We start from the raw sequence: 21,200 nt of genomic DNA, 5'->3' as shown, positions 1-21,200 counted from the left end.
TTTTAACAATGTATTTTAAGTTTTGTACGATTTTTTTTTTGCTAAGAAATTTATACATATTTTCATTATTAGATGAAGTGATGTTTTTTTTTTTTTAAAAAAAAAGATTTTTACGTGAGGAGTTCAATATATAGGTGTTCATCGGTCGGTTCGGTTTTCAGTTTTTTATTTCGGTTTTTTCGGTTTTAGAAATATATAATCCGATATCCGAACCATTTACCTTCGGTTCGGTTCGGTTTTCTACCAAAACGGTTCGATTATTTCGGTCGGTTAATTCGGTTTTGGCATAATTATTTGAATTAATAATATAAACATATTGTAAAATATAATATGTTAGCTTTCTACATGTTTTCTTAGTAAAATATTTNTAGCCCTAGTTCCATTTCCACATTTCAGAGTGATAATAATTTCTCAAAACTCGCGTGGTTAATGGGTAACTTTTCGTAATTTTGAATAATAAATTAATCATATACCACTCACAAAAAAAAAATATAGAAAAAATGAATAAGGTCCCACCGAGATTTGAACTCGGGTTACTGGATTCAGAGTCCAATGTCCTCACCACTAGACCATGGGACCGATTTGTAATCTGTGCAATACACATATATATATAATATATAATATATAGTAATTTTTAAAACAAACATTAATAAACTATCATTAAAATAAGCATCTTTAAATAAAACAAAAATAGTCTAAATCTATCACATTAGATTGCAATAATTTTGCATTAAATCTGGCCTTTGAGATAACTTAGGATTTCATTGTCTAATTCGAATAATTGGATCTTCAATTTATTTTGTTGAATTCAAATTAGTCATATATTTCCGAAGAGATTAAAAAGGATCAACAGAGGGGCAAACATGAACTCATGGTGTGTGAAGAAAAATAAATCAAAGACAAAAAATTAATGTAAGACAGTCTCAGCGGTCAATTTTGTGAGAAGATATTCTATTTTGGTCATCTCACGAATAAATATTTTTGAGAATATCCGTGAAAATATATCATAAAAAACTTACTCTGAATCAATTTATATCTTACCTAACACAAAAATCGAAAATCTGAAGTTTGAAAAAAATTTATGATAACTTTCTTTTGAAAAAATGGCATCAACTTCTGAGATTGGGAGCCAAAATCGAATGCAGGTCAAATCAAATGCCCATGTTCAAATAATAATTTTAAATATGTCAATTATTTTATATATAATTAAATTAGTTATTATTTATAATAAATAATATTTACTATTAGTTACGTATAATACTTTAAATTTTATAAAAATTAAATCAAGCATAAACTACTTATGTAGTGGCTTCAAAATTATTTAACACGTAAATTTATTGATCAATTTGCAATTATATATTTAATGGAATGAAATCATTAATAAAGAAAAAATTTGCATTTTGTTTGTTAAAGTATAATTATGGGTGGGCACAAAAATTTATAGAATTGTATCAACTTCCTATCAATACCATGTAAAAAAAAAATCTTCTTAACTATGGAGACAAACAAACGGAGTTGGTTCGCAAGTTTTTAATTCGACTCGAAAAATATTTGATTATTATTCGAATTCTACCAAACTCGAACTTGAATTATATTGTACGATGGTTCGTGAGTCACTCGCGAATTTCAATTTTTATTAATATAATATAAAATATATTAAATCAGTATATTTTGAACTTTTTGAGTATTTACTTTCGAATAATATGTCAAAAAGCTCGATAACATATTCAAATATTTGAGTCGAACTCAAACCCAAATCTTTATTGAAATAAATTCGAATAAATTTTTTAAAATTTTTGACATTTCCAAAGGAGCTGTATTCTTCGGTTTTCTAATTTTTCCCCGGCTCGTTATTTCTTGAAAATAGTCAAAAGAAAAAGGAAAAGTACACGGTTGTTTGAAATTGCAATGTGGGGTTGAGTTTCTTGAATTATGACAGCCTAATCAACAGCTTGTAAAGGGACTTTTCTTTTTAATACTAAAAACCAATGCTACTACTTGAACTTGATGGTGTTTTTGAGATTTTATTATGGTGCAAAAACAGTTCACTCCGCGTCACATTATTACAGGTATTTAAGCTGTGTACCGAGTAAGGTAAATGATCTTGAAAAAAGCTTTGATTTTTCGTCTCTTTTATGATATCAAACTTCAAATTCTCTCATACCCTTTTTCTTTTATTGTGCCAAAACTGCACCTTGAGTTGTAGTGGTTGGCTTTCTTGTTGAGTTGCTTTGCATATAGATATGGGAATTTTGAGGTTATGATTCTTGGCATTTTTCTTGGGATGCGGTTTACTTTCTTGTCGTATGTTATTGGTTCATAGGGATTGGAGTGGTACAAAATAAAAATCTTTGTTTTTCCTAGGAAGCTGCTTAAATTGGACATTTGTTGCTAAAGATGTCATTGGCTATGAATTTAGTGAAGTGGGTTCTTATATTTGTAGCTGTATTTGTGATGGGGCTTGTTGATTTGTACAAATCTAATGCTGCATTTACTCCCACTGATAATTACTTGCTTGCTTGTGGATCTTCGCAAAATGTGGCATTTCTTGGTAAGAACTATAGTCCTGATTCGGGTTATGATTCGGTCTCCCTGAAGAGCCAAGAGAATTCTGTTGTTGCCACCTCGAATTCCGCTGCGCCGTTCCCTATCTATCAGTCTGCTAGAGTCTTTACGAGAGTAGCATCATACAAGTTTGGTATCAAACAAGAAGGTCGGCATTGGGTTCGTCTATATTTTTATCCAATCCCGGGCAACGATTTGACTTCTGCGGCGATCACTGCGATGACAGACGATTTTGTGCTCTTGAGCGACGTAACTTTTAACAGCTACAATGGTTCTTACCTCTTCAAAATATGCAATCAATGTCACCGCAGATAGCTTGTCGATCACTTTTGTTCCCGTGAATGGTTCCGTTGCGTTCGTTAATGCCATTGAAATTGTATCCGTCCCGGATAACCTGATTCCGGAACAGGCATATGCAGTATCGCCCTCTGGTCATTCTGACGGGACTTCTGGACTTGCTCTCGAAACTGTTTATCGCCAAAATATGGGTGGCCCTCTGATCACAGCTCAGAATGACACCCTGGGAAGAACTTGAGAGAATGATGAGAAGTACCTTCATGTGAATAGCTCTGCGGCGAATGTTTCTGTCGACCCTTCGAACATAAAATACGGTGCTTCCGTTTCACTAGAAATAGCACCGAACTATGTTTATGCTACTGCTGAAACAATGGGAGACACGGATGTAGCCAATATGAACTTCAATATCACATTACTTGGGTCTTTTTAGCTGATCCGAGTTTCTCATATCTTATACGAGTTCATTTCTGTGATATTGTGAGCAAATCCATGAATAGTCTCATATTCAATCTCTTTATCAATACTGATATTGCTCTTGAGAGTCTGGACCTATCAAACCAAGCCGGAAACTTGGACGTGCCTTATTACAGAGATTTTGTGTATAAAATTCCAGCTGATTCAGATACATTGACTGTTAGTATCGGTCCAGATACGAGTGTTGATGACTTAAATGCCATAATGAATGGTTTAGAAATCATGAAGATTAGCAATGAGGCCAGAAGCTTGAATGGACTTCTATCAGCTGAGACTCTCCTCGTGTCACCTCCCAAAAGGAACAAGATGAGCATTATAATTGGTTCTGTGGCTGCATTGGCATTAATAGGATTGTGTTTCTTCTACTTCGTGACTCGTCGACCAAAGTCTTCCAATGAAGGAAATTCATGGCTCAGACTACCGTTATATGGGAACTCTTTGACTCTGTCAAAAATGTCCACGACTTCTCGAAAGAGTGGTACCGCTAGCTGCATATAATTAGCTTCTTCCAATCTTGCTCAAATCTTCATGTTTCAAGAAATAATGGAAGCCACGAACAAATTTGATGAAAACTTGCTTCTTGGTGTTGGTGGCTTTGGTAGGGTGTACAAAGAAAAACTGGAAGATGGAACTAAACTTGCCATCAAACGAGAAAATCCTAGATCCGAGCAAAGCCTTGCTGAATTCCGCACTGAGATCGAAATGTTATCCAAACTTCGTCACCGCCACTTGGTGTCTTTGATTGGCTATTGTGACGAAAGGTCAGAGACGATTCTTGTGTATGAATACATGGCAAATGGGCCTCTACGAAGCCATCTGTATGGAACCGATCTTCCACCTCTTTCCTGGAAGCAGCATATCGATCGAGATATGTATAGGTGCAGCTAGAGGGATTCATTACCTCCATACAGGAGCAGCTCAAAGCATCATTCACCGTGATGTGAAAACAACTAATATTCTCTTGGATGAAGTTTTTGTGTGTGTGTGTGTGTATATTGATATAAATATCTCTACAATTTTCAATTTTTATACTAAATTTATATAAATATATGTATAATATTTATATATATTTTAATAATTGCTGTATTCTAGTTGTCTTATAATTTCAAAAATTTTTGTAACATCGTATCCGAATTTTATTTGACATAATACTCGTACTCGTATCATCATAGCTTAAGTGAAATATTTCTACATGCTACCCATAAATATCCTTCAAAGGTAAAATATTTAGGGCGTACGGGAAACTAACAGGATAGGTTTGAGAAGCCCCTCATCTCTTCTATGCTATGACTCATTTGTTTTGCAGTGGTGGACGATGAATTTGTGAAGGAAGCAGTGAAGTTCTCTAACCAAGCGACTCCATTTGATCAAGCATTCGGCTGCTTTTCTCCCCGTAAAGAAAAAGGTTTGGTCATCACAATTCTATAATTGCAATGTATCAAGGATTTCATTATTTTTGCAATGTAACCATTCTACTATAATTTGGACTTTTTAGACGTTTTCTTGTTGATGTATCTTAATCTTCTGTAACAGATAAGAAATCATCTGTTGCTGTTGTGGATGTGGAAACCGAAATAAGAGGCGCTGATCGAGCCAAGCTTCTGCTCAGAAAGTCCACAGTACATGAAACGATCTCTTACCTATAATGCCTAGTATTTTATAGTAAACAGAAAGGAGAAAGCATGATGATGTCCAAGGTTGGTTAAAAATCGCCTCGTGATTTGCTTGATAAGCTTTTCAGATGCGTTTCCTTGCTCCAGCCTAGATGTTTCAGAATCATGTTGTGATGTTGTATCTCATGTCATATAATCCTATTTCACAGTATTGCTGTAAATTATTCTACCGTTGGACTCCAGTGTTACTTTATTTCGTCATTGTACATTGTTGTCAACTCACAGAATCATGTGGGAAATTGGATAATCTGTCGAGAAGTCGAACCAAAAGTTCTGCAAGTATATGAAGGAGGTGGGGTGCAGCAGAAGTAGAAGACCAGTATAGTCCGAGCCGACAAAATGATACCTTTAATCAACACGAGTCGTATTTCGTGGAGATTAAAATAGGTATGCATGGAAGGTAAAACAAAAATGTATTTTGTAAGATTGAATTTTGTATGGTTAGTAATTGTTAGTTGTCCCACATCGTTGGATAAAATACCGAGAGTTATATATATGGTTTTGGAGAATCCTCTCTCTTGAACTAACTTTTGGGGTTGAGTGAGGTACAAGTCTCAATCTTAATATTGTATCAGAGCTCATGTTTCAACGTTATGTGAACTGTCCATAGTTGAGCCACTCGTTCTGTTTATAGTTGGGTCATTTGTAAACTTCACGCTCCAAATGTTCATTCATAGACGTGAGTGGGTGTGTTAGTTGTCCCATATCGGTTGGATAAAATATTTTGGAGTTGTATATATGTACTTGGACAATCATCTCCCTTGAGCTAGCTTTTGGGGTTGAGTTAGGTTTAAGTCCCAAATTTAACAGTAATTGATGTTGTTTAAATCAAAGATAAAGGACAGTTCAATCTGATCAATGTTCAAGCCTCAATCTTAACATCAATAGATGTTGTTTAAATCAGAGATAAATGACTGTTCAATCTGATGGATCTGTTATGTTTAGATCATACTATATGAGAAAATTATGGATAATGGACATGTGCTAGTTATTTTAAAAACGATTATATCATATATAGCTATATTTTATCTGACACAAAGATCTCAAGTTTTGAATATTCACTGGTTTTATATGAAATCAAAACCTCAAGTTTCGAATATTCCAGATTCAATGTGTCCAATTCATAATAGTAGTTCAATAAGTGAGGTGGTCTCTCGAAGATTAAATTCTTTTTTCTTAAAAATTAATTTTAATACAAAAAAACAAGGGAAAGTTGGTGAAAAATCTCCAATCAAAATATTTTTTTGGGTTCACTCCCTACCCACAAAATTGTACTACTATGTCATACAAAATGTGGTACACTTCATGTGGAAATGTGGTATACTTCATGTGGAAATGTGGTACTAAAAAAGTACCCAGAGACTGAACACACAAAAAATCGACGGCTGGAGACTGTTGGTCAATTTTCCGAAAAAACAAAGATATCCGATTATGTAAAATGAATAATTGAATGGCATCCTCTTCACACAGCAATTAATTAACTGGTTTTTTTTTTAATAATGGTGGGTTGGGGACCCGTGTCAAGTAGAGAAAGGCTACACCTATAAATGACCATCGCCACCGGATAATCTTCATTATTGCACCAAATATTATATCACAATTTTTAATAGAAGCGACATTATTTCTCTTTTTTTATAAATAAAATTATACTCATTTGCTGATTAAATATTTCATAATATAAGAGGAAAATGGTTTTACTCAATTTTTCCTAAAAAAATCTATTGGGCTCATCTCAAACTCGAGGATTACATTCAGATATAAAAATATATTTGAATATAATTATATATTTTTTATTAACGACATCTTCCTGAAAATAATATTTGGTTGAACTCACTATTTAGATGTGTTCAACCGTAATTTGCTTTGCACTTGGCTACCCAACGTTTAATTTGGACATGATAACTGGTACACCAGAGGTATGTTCTTCTTTGTCCTTTTGTACTAAGAAAATGTCCTCTCAATGCTCTAACGTTTATACCTGGACATAGATCGAACTGTCTCATGACGGTCTGAACCCAACTCACGTACCGTTTTAGTGGACGAACAATTCAATCTTTAAAACATACTATAGTCTCGAATGGCAAAGACGCGATATCAATATGAGATGCCAAACATTCCTAACACAAGCTTTTTATTTTATTTACTCGAACTCAAATTTGATAATGTTGATTTTTGGGAAGGTGAATAATCAAAACTTGAAAGAGTATCCATTAATTTTTAGAAAGTCTATCGTTAAAATATTAAATAATAAATATTAATTTAAATGATAATTAAAATAAAAAATCACACACACACACACACACACACACACACACACATATATATATATATATATTAAAATAATAGTTATTATATCAAAACGACGCCAGCTACGATTTCTATTTCAGTATCATTCTTCCTTAACGTTCAATCAAGGCGCAGGTCATCCAATCGGGGACGGTTCTCAGTGGGAGGAAGAGGGGAGGGGAAACGATCTCGGCCGTCGAACTCTCATATTATTCTCTCCCCTGCACGGATTTGGAGAATATTATCTGCGTGCACCATGAATGAGAAGGCCGGTGTTTCCAAAGAGCTCAATGCCAAGCACAGAAAGGTCTTCGTTTTTTTATTGGATTGGATTTTTTTCTCTATCTTAATTTTTCCATGATTGTTGATTTTCGATTATCATCGATTTATATCTTGTTCGGATGGTTGATACTTGTGTTTATTATGTTAAATTGATAGAATTGGAGTCTTTAGGCTCGTGATGCGATTGTTTTGTGTTTGATTGATAGTCGGAGATTTGGCTTGTCAGATAAATTGTGATTTTTGCTTTGGTTTGTTTACAAAAGAGAGGAGATCTGGATTTGGTTTGGATATATTGAAGATTGTAAGGGGCTTTTTAACTTAGAGCCAGAGTTTGGTTGGAGAAGCCCATGGATTAAAAACGTTTATTTATATATTTTAAATAAATCACTTTTCTCAAAAATTATATTGTTCGGTTGCAAAAGTAATTTTTAAAAAGTACTTAAAAAATGTTTTTTAGAAGCTAGAATCTTTTACTTTTTATTATATTTAAAAATAAATGTTAAAGTACTTTTCAAACATTTATCCAAACACCAAAATTGTTTCTTATTTTTAATAAAAACACTTAAAAATGCAGGACTTAAATAATTTTTTTTTTTAAAATTACAGTTCATGTATCCAAATTGGCTCATTACAAATGTTGGAATTATTTAAATGTTTTTTTTTTTTAAATTATAGCTTCTCTATCCAAACTGACTCTTAATATGCTGCATATTTTGTTAATACCGGTGCTTTTTTGTAATCACTGAAGTGATTGTATATGCTTAATCGCTAATCTTATGGAAGAATTCTGAGTCGTAATTGGTAATTACTGATGATGGTAACTCCATCTGCTATCAAGGAGCAAAGATGCTGGATTGAAATTTTTGGTGGTTTTGTCTTGTTTCTGCGATTATCTCTAATGATGAAAGTTGTTAAATATGTGATTACATTGATTGAAATTGGAAGAAACCAGAGTTATGAGTGTCATTTGATGAGTCAGCAAACTGGTGGATGTGCTTACTGCTTCTTGTTTCGCTAATTCCATGCATTTGGTTTTTGACTTCTCTGATTGAGTTTCAATAACGTGTTCTTTTTATTAAGCGATTTGATTGATACTTTGTTCGGTTGCTCTGCTGTATGTTTCCCAAATTTGATTTATAATAATGTTTCTGTGTTTGCAGGTTTTGGAAGGACTTCTGAAGTTGCCAGAGAACAAGGAGTGTGCGGATTGCAAAAGCAAGTACGTATTTCTAACATTTGATCGAGTTTATGATGTGCAGGATTAGGAGAAATATGAGACTGATTTGGCATCATGCATCTTTTATGGCTTCTGATTTCTGTGTTTAATTTTTAATTGTTATTAGATGTTATCTTTTTGTTTGCTTTTCTTTTCACATGTAGAGGTCCTCGATGGGCTAGTGTGAACTTGGGTATTTTTATATGTATGCAATGTTCTGGGATCCACAGAAGCCTTGGAGTTCACATCTCAAAGGTGACATCTTGATTCATAGTTATATTTTTCCCTTAAATATGATTCCTGGGTGAATAAGGAAGGTTAATTTTACTCATACAACTATTAAGAGGTATGAGGTCTTGTACAATAATACGCATGTTCTACTTTTAGGGGCATCCATCTTTTTTTTTGTTCACCTGGAATGTTGAGTTTTTAGTCTGTATGGGTTTTAATAATGTTTGGATGTGTGAGTAGACTTTTTTGTTTGGTTCTTATGGTGCAATTGCACTATTAATCATGCAGGTCTTTTGTTACTGAAATTTAAAAAATACAAGGTGGGAAGAATTTTCTAACATTAGAATATGACCCTTCCAGGATTCTTTTTGTGTCTGACTACGAAATTTGATAGTAGGGACTTGCGTTGGGTGACTGAATCAAATGGATGCTTATTTATTGATGGAATAAGAATTTTTAACCTTTATTACTTATTCTTATCTCAGATTCCAAAGTTGGGAGTTCATTTTGTAACTGTTGTCGTTTGAGTTTTGGCAAGGTTTTTATGTTGTAACTTACTTCCTTATTTAACAACTGCGAAAGAGTCAGATTCATAATCCTTTTGTTTATACATTCTTGGCAGGATTATCTCTTTTATATGGTGGCATAATAGTTAATTGTGAATTTAATCTTTGTAGGTAAGATCTGCTACACTTGACACATGGCTTCCTGAACAGGTTCAATTTATTCAGTGTAAGAGTTTCCTGAGTTTGGACGTTCTTGGTTAATTTTAATTTGATAATTTCCTTTACTAATCGATATTTATATTTATTGTTATAAATATAGCCATGGGAAATGAGAAGGCTAACAGCTACTGGGAGGCGGAACTACCCCCAAATTATGATAGAGTTGGGATCGAGAATTTCATCCGTGCTAAGTATGTGCTTTGCATATTCAAGGACTTGAGTCATGATTTGTACTGTGATATGCCTATGCAAAATTCAATTTTTTTTTAATGCTCAAACTAAGGTATGAAGAGAAGAGATGGGTATGCAAGGAAGGAAAACCAAAGTCACCTTCTAGAAAAACAGAAGAAAAAGCATCTGTTCAGTTGCGAAAACCTGGTGATAGAAGTAGTCATGGACATGTCAGCAACTTTGGAAACTCATTTGATGGCAGGAAAAATGTTCCGGCGACGACTGCGAAGGGAAATATTTCTGCCACTGGGATCAGTGTTCCTGTGCCTCCGAAAGGGCCAGAACAAGTATGTTCAGTTGCTTATGCATTGTGCTTGATTTCCATGTCTCCATGATAGTTTCACCACTTCTTTTTGGAATCCATTTGATACAGTGGCGATAAGTATCTTATTCACGCAATCATAATCTTTCCCCAATTATCATGAAATATTATTGTTGGCCAGCTTGGCTTCTTTCGTTCTGCTTTCAAAATGGAACATGTGGAGAAAGGTTATAAAGGAAAGAAGTCAAGCTTGGGCTTAGGGCAGTGCATTGTGCCACGAGCTTATGCAAAACTAATAATGGTGCTCTAGATACCATTGTTGCCATGCTTAGTTGAAAATTGAAATAACTGACGACAATATTTTATTTCTGCATTGTGCTGAAGGCAATGTTGGTTCCAGTAAGGGAACAGTAGACAGTATTTTTCAAAATGAAGCTAGTTTATGTTACACGGTATACTTCTTGGATGGATGAAAATTCTGACCGTGGGCTCTTACTTTCCTGATGGCATATAGGTGGCTCCGGTTCCAGTGACTGAACAAGCTATTCTTAGAACAGAGCCTTCTCCTGAGGCAGTCACAGCTCCTAAAGTTGATTACGCTACTGATCTTTTCGATATGCTTTCTATGGACGGCTCTAGTGAAAATGCTGCTGTAGCATCCGGTGATGACGATGCTTGGGCAGGGTTTCAATGTATATGTTTAAATGAATCTCATTTTCATTTTCTTCATGGCTGAGATATTGGTTTTTTGAGATACAAAACATTAGATTTGATAATTATTTTAGGTTGTTAGTTTGATGTATATCCATGTAGTCTCAATACTCAACGTCACCTTTGGAAATTGCAGCTGCTGATGCATCATCATTGAAAGAGAATATTGGCCCAGCAAAACTCGTTGATACTAAGACCCAATCCACTTCTGAGATTGGAGATATTTTTAGAGATTCGTCTTCAATCACATCTACTTCCATGCCAGCAACACCTGAAAAAGATGCCAAATGTGATATTATGTCTCTATTTGATAAGGTATGTTATCAGTTAAAGAAGTGCTTGCAGAATATAATCCCCTAACCCTCTCACCCTAATCGCCACTCAAAAAATTATCTGTTTTTCTTTTAACCAGAGTAAATAGACAATATATTTTTTTATCACGAATCCCACGGCTTCCAGATTTTTTAGGTTTTCATTGTGACTGTACTTCAATTGCTGCTTCTCCCATGATTCAGGATCCAAATCAATACCATTTTTTCATATGCAGTCTAATATGGTTTCACCATTTTCTGCTCATCAACTCTCCTTGCTAGCTCAACAACAGTCTCTTCTAATGGCTGCCACAGTGAATAGTTCGGGTGGGATGCCAAATGTTCCTGGCAATGCACTACAAAGGCCAAATGGCACCAACTCGTCTAATCAAAGTTGGCCAAACGTTGGCTACCAGTTCCCTGGAATGGTGATGCCAGCGACTGGAAAGGTTGATTTAGAGAAATACATGCAGGTGGAATCAGGCTTTATATAATTCTGTTAATTGAAAATCAAAAAGATATTTGTTCTTAGTTTCTAGTATTTTTCTCATTGGACAGATTGGGAACATGGGAGCAACTCATCCGGTTGGGAACTCTTTTACTCTGTCCATGTCTAGGTACGCATGTGCAAGTGTTTGACGTAGTTGGCATTATCCTGAACTTCTTGGGATGTGGATCTAAGTGCTAATGGAGAAACTCCAGGCACTTTTTCGTCTCATTTTATTTGATATAAGTTGCCTGATTATTTTGATTGGCGTTAGATATGCTTTGTCATCTCATTATATCTTTAATCAAGAAACAGCAACCTAACACAGAAATTTACTCCAACATTTGACATTTGTCACATCCATATTTGTACCAGAAATAAAAACAACGAACATGTTCTTTTAGGAATTTGATAAATATAAATACACACAATGTTTGTCTGTAATCATGAAATTTGAAGATTTTTCTTGCGTCCGCAGTATCCTGAGGTGCCGCAAAATGGAATTATATTGGTTTGCAATTTGCTAAGAATTTACGAGTTTGTTGATGGTAGACCTCATAGCAGGTGTTATTATTGGCAATGCTATCAAGATTCTAATTTTTTATTATCACAGCACATATTCCACGGGTCCTAACGTTTCAAACAATGGCAATATACCCTCCGGCCCAAGCAGACAGCCGGCATCTTCTATCCCCTCCTCTTCTCCACAATCAGGAAAAGATTATGATTTTTCTTCTTTGACACAAGGGTACTTCTCAAAACCTTGAACGGCCTTGTTAATTTGATTCCGTCGTAACATACTACACGAACAAAGAACGAGGTGCTGGGCATTAATGTTCTCATCTGTTTGGAGATTGTAAAATATTGTAGGGAGCAGTTTGAGCATTTCATTTGTAGCTGTATGCCAGTAATGAATATGCTTAGCTTCAAACATTCTTTCTTGGCATCTCTCTGGTCACCTGTTTGTTTGATTCATTTAGACCCACAAGGGAATAAACCAAATTATATTTGTAGCGAGTTTGTATTATTTTGCGACGATCGTATTCATGTCGAACAAGTCATATGGTTTGGTTCCGATATATTGCACTTTGTTGTTTTTATTTTTGAAAGATCAGTATAGAGTCAGAGTGTTTCCTGTTGTATAACCAGCTATATGGTAGTTGGATGATGTATTATATATATTGATGTATTTATCTTTTGATGTCTTTTATTTTCTAAATCATCAGGATACTTCAATAACTATACACATCCACTAATATAGACACAAACATTGCGTGTACAATGTCGCTCATTGAATGTTTCTATTATTTGCCTTTAGGGGTTGAATCAGAAGATTCTATTTTATTTATTTTTTGAATTGAATATTCTATTTTATTCAGATAAACTACTGATTGTGATGGAAGACATGGACGGCTAGTCATATAGTTTGGTTTCCATTTCATTTTATGGTAAGAAATCTCAAATTGGATGTCTACAATTAAATAATCAAGAGGATGTGAGTTAGTATAGTAGGTAGGTGTTTAACTAATGGTCAGAGTTTGATTCCCTTACTAATATTTTTTCGTGCGAGTCTGTCACACAAGATTTGTCCAATATGGTTTGCCTAGGTAGCACCAAAAGTTTACCTAGTATGTACTGAAAAGTAATAGTTACGGGTTCTAACGGCATGAAAAATGACGGCATGAAAAATGACGAGTGACGTAATTTTTATTTTGTCCCGTAAATATTGATAATAACGTGTATTTATTGACTGTTTATTGTTGTTGAATTAATTACAATGATTACCTACATATAAATCGCAATGTGAACTTGATATCCCATGTTTATTTTGGTGGGTTTAATTTGAATCAATCAATCACAGTCCAACACAGGAGAACACTCGAATTGCGGCAACAGGAACATAACATGACAGCCCATATTTCCGTTTTGAATAATGATGCATATATTTAGACTTGTCACATGTGTTATGTGAAATGTATCGACGTAGTTCATATCAATAGTGAAAAATAATATATTTTATAAAAAAAAATTCATAGGTCGGTTCAGATATTTGAATTTTTTAATCTTAACAAATGAAATAGTCATATTTTGTTGCCAGTTTGCTACCTTTCTTGTTAGAAGCAAAAAGTCATTTTTAAAATCTACGCTAGATTTCATAAATAAATATAAGAAGACCTCTTACTTTATCAAGTTTAATTAAAGATCGGGAAAAACGAGACACAAACAAGTAAAATTCATGGGACAAATTCAAATTCGAATTTCAAAATAAAATTCTGATTATGAGAATTTAAAAACAACCCATTTTTTCTCTATTTTTTCCTTTTTTTGGAAATAATATTAGATAACCAAAAGGTCCCTGTGAGAATACCTTCTTTTTTCTGTTTACTTTTATATTAACTGATATATATTTTTATACTTTATTTCATTTATTTATTTTTTGAAAAAACCAAACAATAAGAAAAAAAGATATATATATAATCATTGGTGATCTAAATATTTTAAGGTAATTAGAGACATGCATGTCAGCAAGAGGGNCAGCAAGAGGGCCTGCAGCTGACTATTCAAAATAGAAGATATTCGATTCCATTTCGGTTCCAGTTTATGGTTAGATTCCAAGCATTGTCTGTTTGCCAGGAAAAGGATAATCTGGATTTTTCTTGTCTCCCTCGATTTTAATTTTATTTACTTTCCTAGATTATACACCCATGATAGATAGTATATTTTTTCTCTTTTACGAAAGTACGATCGGTTAAATAGATAGTATATTTAAGGGTAATGATCTTAGTCCATATGACATATATAATTAGTGGATTAATAATAGTTGTATGTTTCCTGTGCTGAACTGCTCTTAACGGTAGAGTGGAATAAACCGGATCGACCCTAACTCCATCCCGATATTGTAATAAAAAAAAAATTAATTCCTCCAAACATCTTTTTGAAAATTTTAAAATATTTCATTTTTTAATTTGCTTAGTCGAGATTTAATTTTTACAGTAATATGTCGTATATTGGTATAAAATTTATTTATACCGTAATTATCGATATAATATACGATATATAATTTCGATACGATATGATACGTTATAATTTTCCTATAAATAACATAACAAATTTTAACAACGATTATTTTAGAATCAAAATGAAATAATGGATAAGACAAGGACATAGTGATACAAAATCTTGTCATTCATATGAAATATTGAAAACGATTGTCGAATAAAGGGTTAAAGGGGGAAAAAAGAAAGAAATGGTGCATTTCTTTTTATACCAAAACCCCAATATTACTTACTTGAACACCAAAATTAAAGGAGTGGGTCTCTTGTGAGACGGTCTCACGAATCTTTATCTGTGAGACAGGTCAATCCTACCGATATTCACAATAAAAAATAATACTCTTAGGCTATGTTTGGTAGCCATGATAATGGAATGATTATTTAATAATCATTCTTTTATCTTGCGTTTGGTTCGTTTTTTATTAATCTACAGGCCCTTGATTATAATTAAAAACCCACACTATTCATATTAATTGTGTGATTAAATATCACTCCTCAAATGGTGTGATAATTAATAATTTTTGAATAGTGATCATGATAAGATTGTATATTGACCATAATACCCTTGAATTGTTTTCTTCAATATAATATGAAAATTAAAATTAGTGAAAATTTAATAATNGCCTCTCGGGCAAGGCTTCCTTCCGCCAAGCGACCGCTGCCAACCGTCATCGAAGGTGGGGAAGCTGAACCACATTCGAGTCCATCAGATTGCAATGTGAAGAAGGAAGATTTGAAAGGCTTGATAAGGAATGAGCCGAAAAGTTTTATGGCTAAAAAGGTCAGAGAATCGCCCTATATCATGGTTTCAGCTGAGAAGGAAGAACAAAAGTCACGATTGGAGGAGAAGGACACCGCCAAGCTCGTGGATTCGTCCCATGGATCTCTCTTGGGGTTCAGGGACTTTGCGGGGAACGATAGCCTAAAACATTTCATGAAAAAGGTAGTCAATTCGGTTGATCTTTATTGGTTTCTTGTTTGAATTAAGTGATATTTATGTTAAAATTTCTAAAAATGCAGTCACGATTATTTTTAATGAGGTTCTTGGGCCAGCAGTTCTTTATTTGGTATTTCATGAACATGTGAATAATGTTTGTGATGATACACGGGTTTTGGATGGATAGAGCGGAATTAGACAAAGAACGTTTCATAGCCTGTTCAAGCTTCTTCATTTAAGCCACAAAATGTACAGTTGAAGTTTGTAGAAAAAAATATTATCTCTGCTGTTTTGGGGTTATTATTTGCGTACTGTTCTTGTTACTATTTTGTGAAATTTTGGGACATCTTTTTGTACTGTACATTAATCAATTTTCTGAGATTAGACCTTTTCTGCAAGATGGAAATTCAATCGTTGCCTACATCTCTGCTTCATCATCTGGCTATTAATACAATTTACACCATTTAGATCTGCACATTTAAACATTTGATTAAGTTGAAATTCTTATGATCTACATGATATTTAGATTCATTGACCGTTGAATCATGCGTATTTTTAGCATCACTTTCTCATTTTCTTTTCAGAAACTTCGTGTTTGGTGTCGGCTACATAATGGACTTTGGGAATTAGGGAAAATAATTTCAACTTCAGGGGAGAGAGCTTCTGTTGTGCTACCCGATAGAAGTGTTAGTTATATGTTTCACTATCTATCATAAAGTAATCACGTTGAAGATGAATAAGTATAGTTTTTTTTTAAAAAATTTTTGTTCTTGGATTTCTTTATATCAACATACTCGAATGGTATAAACTACAGGTTGTGACTCTTCCTATGAGAGAGCTCTTACCTGCGAATCCAGACATTCTTGAGGGCGTAAATGAGATTATACAACTTATTTACTTGAATGAGCCTTCAGTTCTTCATAATCTTCATAACAGATTTTGCCAAGACATGATATATGTAAGCATCTGTATAACATACTCATCCCCAACAAGAAAAAAAGTAATAATATGAGCACTCTTGATCGGATTCGTTTTTCTGTGTTACATAGAGTAAAGCAGGACTAGTTTTACTTGCTGTCAATCCATTCAAAAATGTTCAACTATATGGGACTGACGTAGTCACGGCATATAGGCAGAAGCTTTTGGACAGCCCTCATATTTATGCTAGAGCTGATGCAGCATACAATGAAATGATGGCAGGTGCTATAAATTACCTGAAAATGTTTTGTTCAAGTGCTCCATAGAGTTAATATGTCAACAAGGCTCGTATTTACGCAATTCTTCTTTTCATTTTTTTGAGTTTTGCAGATGAAAAAAACCAATCCATCATCATCAGGTTGGTTGAAGTTTTTATATCTCCATTCATTAGTTTCTGTAACCAGCTTCCGTTTTGATGCTTTTTTTTGTTACCTGATTATACACTGCTTCAATATTTCATTTTGTTGATGGTTGTAAAATTTTAGCGGGGAGAGTGGAGCTGGAAAAACAGAAACAGCCAAGTTTGCCATGAAATACTTGGCTGCGCTTGATGGAGGTTGTGGTGGAATAGAGTCTAAAGTCTTACAGACAAGCTACATACTGGAGGCCTTTGGTAATGCTAAAACATCCATAAATGATAACTCCAGCCGATTTGTGAGTTGTCCCTTCTGCTGTAATTTGAGAGGCATCTTTATATAATTTTAGACATTACTGGCATAAAGCAATTCACACTTGGTGTAGGGAAAGTTAATTGAAATTCACTTCACTGCCGCTGGGAAAATGTGTGGTGCTAAATTGCAAACATGTCAGTATGCTTTATTGGTCAAGTTGAACTTTGAAAAATTAGGAATATTGTTTGTCGACTTCTGTTTGTGTTGTGGTTCACTGATTTGATTTCAATACCTTGTGTATGTCAAAAACATCAATTCATGAACCAATGGTGCAGTCCTAATCGATAAGGTCAGTGTCTCTGTTTGAAAATTATAGTCGATTCTTTGAGTTGTGTCTCTATTCCATGAACTTTCTGAAACAAATCTCATTGGAGCAGTCAAGAGTGGTTCAGCTGGACAAGGGAGAAAGATCATACCACATCTTCTACCAGCTTTGCGCTGGTGCTCCATCTGGCCTCCGAGGTTTGTTTTCAGCATTTTCCGCTTGATAGGTTGCCATTCTTCCTTTTCTTTTGCAAATCACGTCACCGTGCAATTTTTCTAGGTGCTTATGCCAGTCGTAACTTTCTGGTAACCACTATTTTATGTTATTTCACATGTGAAAATAGCAATCTGGAGAGATAAATGTCTTCACGTTATAGGGAATGCAGAAGTACCTTCGTTCTTTTGCTTAGCATGTGTCAATGGGTTTCTTTTCAGGTAGGTTGAAGTTAAAAAAGGCTTGTGGCTACAACTATCTCAATCAAAGTGATTGCTTTGAGATCCATGATGTTGATGATTCGCTGAAGTTTCAGATTGTTATGGTAATGTATCATAATATGTATTGGATTGAATACCACTGTAGTGTTTAAACTCCCACACAAAGGTTTAACCTGTAGCATCAAAAAGGATTATAACCTGTTGGGGGGGGGGGGGGGTGTCTTACTGCTGGTTTGCATTCCTTTAATATGGAAAATAGATTTCCACAAAGTGAGTTACTCGCTCAACATTGTTTTTGGAGATATTAGTTTAGCACTGAGTTCGTATGGCGTTCTTTTTTATTAGGGAGCTTTAAATATGGTTGGAATTAGCAAAGAAGATCAGGAACATGCCTTTGAGATGATTTCTGCAGTATTGTGGCTGGGAAATATATCATTTAATGTTGTTGACATTGAAAACCACATCGAGGTTGTTGCTGATGAAGGTGAGTTAAATATCTGACTTCACTTTTGTTTCTTTTGCCTCCTCATTGCTTGTGTTTGTTCTATATGGTTCGCTTTGAAAGAGAATATTTTTTATTTGCATAAGAGGAGAAAAACTTTTTACATCAGATGAACTTCTGTTAGAAAAATCATCAAGCATGAACGTCTAGTCTGTTGAGTCAGATGGTGTAGATGATCGGCAGCAGCATCAGCCTCACAGCAGCTTGTTGATATGAGAGAAGTAACCGATGAGATCAGATAACTTTTGTTGAGTATGACTGAGAACATATCTGTTCAGAAGCAACCTAGACATGTTTCTGCGCCCTAGTAAATTAGTTCTACACGATCTTAATGCACCTGTAATTATCTTACATTTCTTTGTTTTCTTTGTCTCGTAGTTTTTTTTAAGGTAAGGTTGAACACAGGTGCCTGAAATTTTTGATATCCATGCTAATGTATAGGTGCTTTCATTTACCAAATCATAGTTAGTTTCCTTTATCTGATGCAGCTGTTACCAACGCCGCTAGCTTGATAGGCTGCAGTGCACAGGACCTAATACATGCTTTATCATCCTGTAGAATACAAGATGGAAATGAAGAAGTCACCGAGAGGCTGACACTACAAAAGGTTTATTAAAAAAAAATTTCATGTTTGTTCTTCACAGATTAGCTGTTTCTTGGTCTCACAACCATACAGAGTTGCACCAATATTTCTTGCCATTCCTCTGGCACATGCAATGCGTTCTTTGAGAAAGATTATGTATTCTTAACTAAACTCAACTACCAATCCTTTTTAACTTCAATAGAATCTATGTTTTATTTTTAATTTAGGCAAGAGATACTAGAGATGCACTGGCAAAGTTCATGTATGCGAGCTTGTTCGATTGGCTTGTAGAAGAGATCAATTCAGCTCTTGCAGTGAGCAAACAGCACTCTGTGAAATCCATAAGCATTCTAGATGTTCACGGGTTTGAATCATTCGAAGTAAAAATTGGTTAAGTTTTTGTTGTTTCTGATATTATCATATACCCATATTTCACTCCTGTTCATTCTTCTTTTATTTTGCATTTTTGCTCCAGAAAAATAGCTTTGAACAGTTTTGCATAAATTATGCTCATGAGAGGCTCCAGCAACATTTTACTCGGCATCTTTTCAAACTTGTGCAAGAGGTAAGCAACATATATGTTACTATGAGTGCGAAATAAGGCATGGCATGGTTGGTTCATACCACGCCCCTTTAACATGTCCATTTGCAAGAAATTGAACCATATCACTGCAGTTATCATTGGTTATGATAATCTGCTAAAAGGCTGGGCTTCCTATCTGGTGAAACAATAAATCTGAGGCAGATTACTGTGCTTGCAATTTTATCCTATATGACTTATCATGCACAATCAAGAATTTACTGAGACTCAAATATTTTTTGTCCAGTTTCAGATTCCTACACTGTTTTGACATGACATTTTGAGTTTAGAAAAACTTGGGAAATGACGGCTTTGGACATGGTTAGCATGCATAATAGTTTAATCCCTGAGGGTGTGCCAACAGTTAAAAATTGTAGAGAAGTTTTTAATAATTTTCAAATTCTTCACATGAATTTGAGGCTTGATTGGTGAAAAATTTCGTTCTTGCATTCACTCTTTTGACTTTTAGGCGAACATGAATCATTATCTAATTTTAATTTTAATGTCGCAGACTTGCTTTAAGTTTTTTTTTTTAATGTAGGTGTGGACATTTTGTTTCTTCCTTTATTAATGTACGCGTGGACATGGAATAGCATTGTCATGTCTTAAAATTTTCAAGAGTTCTGCCCCATCTGTGCATGTCGATGTGCTATTTCGTGCGCAAGATTGCACTCCTTGGACTTTCAGTAGCTCATAGATTTTCAGTCGAATCTTTTTAGAAGATTCCTGAAATATTTTTCTGGTACTCTAAATGTTATGCATAACAATGACATAAAGATTCCAGGAGTACGAGGTTGATGGAATTGACTGGACAAAAGTTGATTTTGAAGACAACCAAGACCGTTTAGATCTCTTTGAGAAGGTATTTCTTTTCTCCATGTATTGTATGCTTAGGAGTCTATCATGTTTTTGTTGGGGAATTACACCCCCGAAGCGATGCCGACCACGATAATAATAGTACCCAAAAATGCGGAATAAAATAACCAACAAGAACACAAAGATTTACGTGGTTCACCCAATATAGGCTACGTCCACGGAGCACTGCAACTTTTATAACCGGAAGAAATATTACAACAAGTGTATACACCAATACACTCAATATTTCTCACACTCCCAACCCGAGTATACCGAGAAAATAATTTCTCTAACTCACACAAGAGAATTCCCGCACTCAAGAAAAAAATACACTCTTTTTTTCTATGCACTCTCTTTTTATCAAAGCTAAAAAGCTTTTGATTTTGGGATACAATAACTGAAGGAATTGAGCTCTATTTATAACTAATTCCTTCTTTCAGTTTTTTAAAATTCTCCGATGTGGGATGAAGGTTTATATTATTTTATTTAATACGTGGGCCCCACTCTATTAAATAATCAAACCTAACAATTCTCCCACTTGAAGACTTGATTTCAATCATGTCTTCACACCATCATTGCAGCAGCTCATAT

At 34.5% G+C, this 21,200-nt stretch overlaps 1 protein-coding gene, 1 long non-coding RNA gene, 1 other non-coding gene and 2 pseudogenes across 6 annotated transcripts; 3 read left to right on the top strand and 2 right to left on the bottom strand.

Annotated features, from left to right (window-relative positions):
- Window positions 1-507: 507 nt before the first annotated feature.
- TRNAQ-CUG (transfer RNA glutamine (anticodon CUG)) lies at window positions 508-579 on the bottom strand. The gene has a single exon. It is a non-coding gene; the product is annotated as a tRNA-Gln (tRNA).
- Window positions 580-1,965: 1,386 nt separating this feature from the next.
- LOC140958766 (receptor-like protein kinase THESEUS 1) lies at window positions 1,966-5,616 on the top strand (annotated as a pseudogene).
- Window positions 5,617-7,375: 1,759 nt separating this feature from the next.
- Window positions 7,376-12,851, top strand: LOC140959523 (ADP-ribosylation factor GTPase-activating protein AGD5-like). 4 transcript variants are annotated; one of them, XM_073417397.1, is made up of 11 exons: window positions 7,376-7,602; window positions 8,738-8,796; window positions 8,958-9,048; window positions 9,702-9,756; window positions 9,850-9,940; window positions 10,033-10,267; window positions 10,757-10,934; window positions 11,090-11,268; window positions 11,501-11,692; window positions 11,823-11,881; window positions 12,365-12,851. In XM_073417397.1, the coding sequence occupies exons 1-11, from the start codon at window positions 7,552-7,554 to the stop codon at window positions 12,516-12,518; spliced, it is 1,344 nt and encodes a 447-aa protein (XP_073273498.1). In that variant the 5' UTR covers window positions 7,376-7,551; the 3' UTR covers window positions 12,519-12,851. The 4 variants fall into 4 exon arrangements, with proteins under 4 accessions (XP_073273498.1, XP_073273497.1, XP_073273496.1 ...); XM_073417396.1 differs by having other exon boundaries at window positions 11,501-11,713; XM_073417395.1 differs by having other exon boundaries at window positions 11,501-11,737.
- Window positions 12,363-13,398, bottom strand: LOC140959524 (uncharacterized). Its single transcript, XR_012172006.1, has 2 exons — window positions 12,684-13,398; window positions 12,363-12,589 (listed from the first exon to the last, which is right to left on the bottom strand). It is a non-coding gene; the product is annotated as an uncharacterized lncRNA (long non-coding RNA).
- A 2,032-nt stretch (window positions 13,399-15,430) lies between these two features.
- The window catches only part of LOC140960437 (myosin-2-like), a 14,808-nt pseudogene continuing 9,038 nt past the window's right edge, over window positions 15,431-21,200 (top strand).

The sequence above is a fragment of the Primulina huaijiensis genome, chromosome 15 (assembly GCF_012295235.1).
Source record: "Primulina huaijiensis isolate GDHJ02 chromosome 15, ASM1229523v2, whole genome shotgun sequence".
Classification (NCBI taxonomy): Eukaryota; Viridiplantae; Streptophyta; class Magnoliopsida; order Lamiales; family Gesneriaceae; genus Primulina; species Primulina huaijiensis.
The sequence above is the reverse complement of the archived record's forward strand: the minus strand, read 5'-3'. Positions and strand labels throughout refer to the sequence as shown.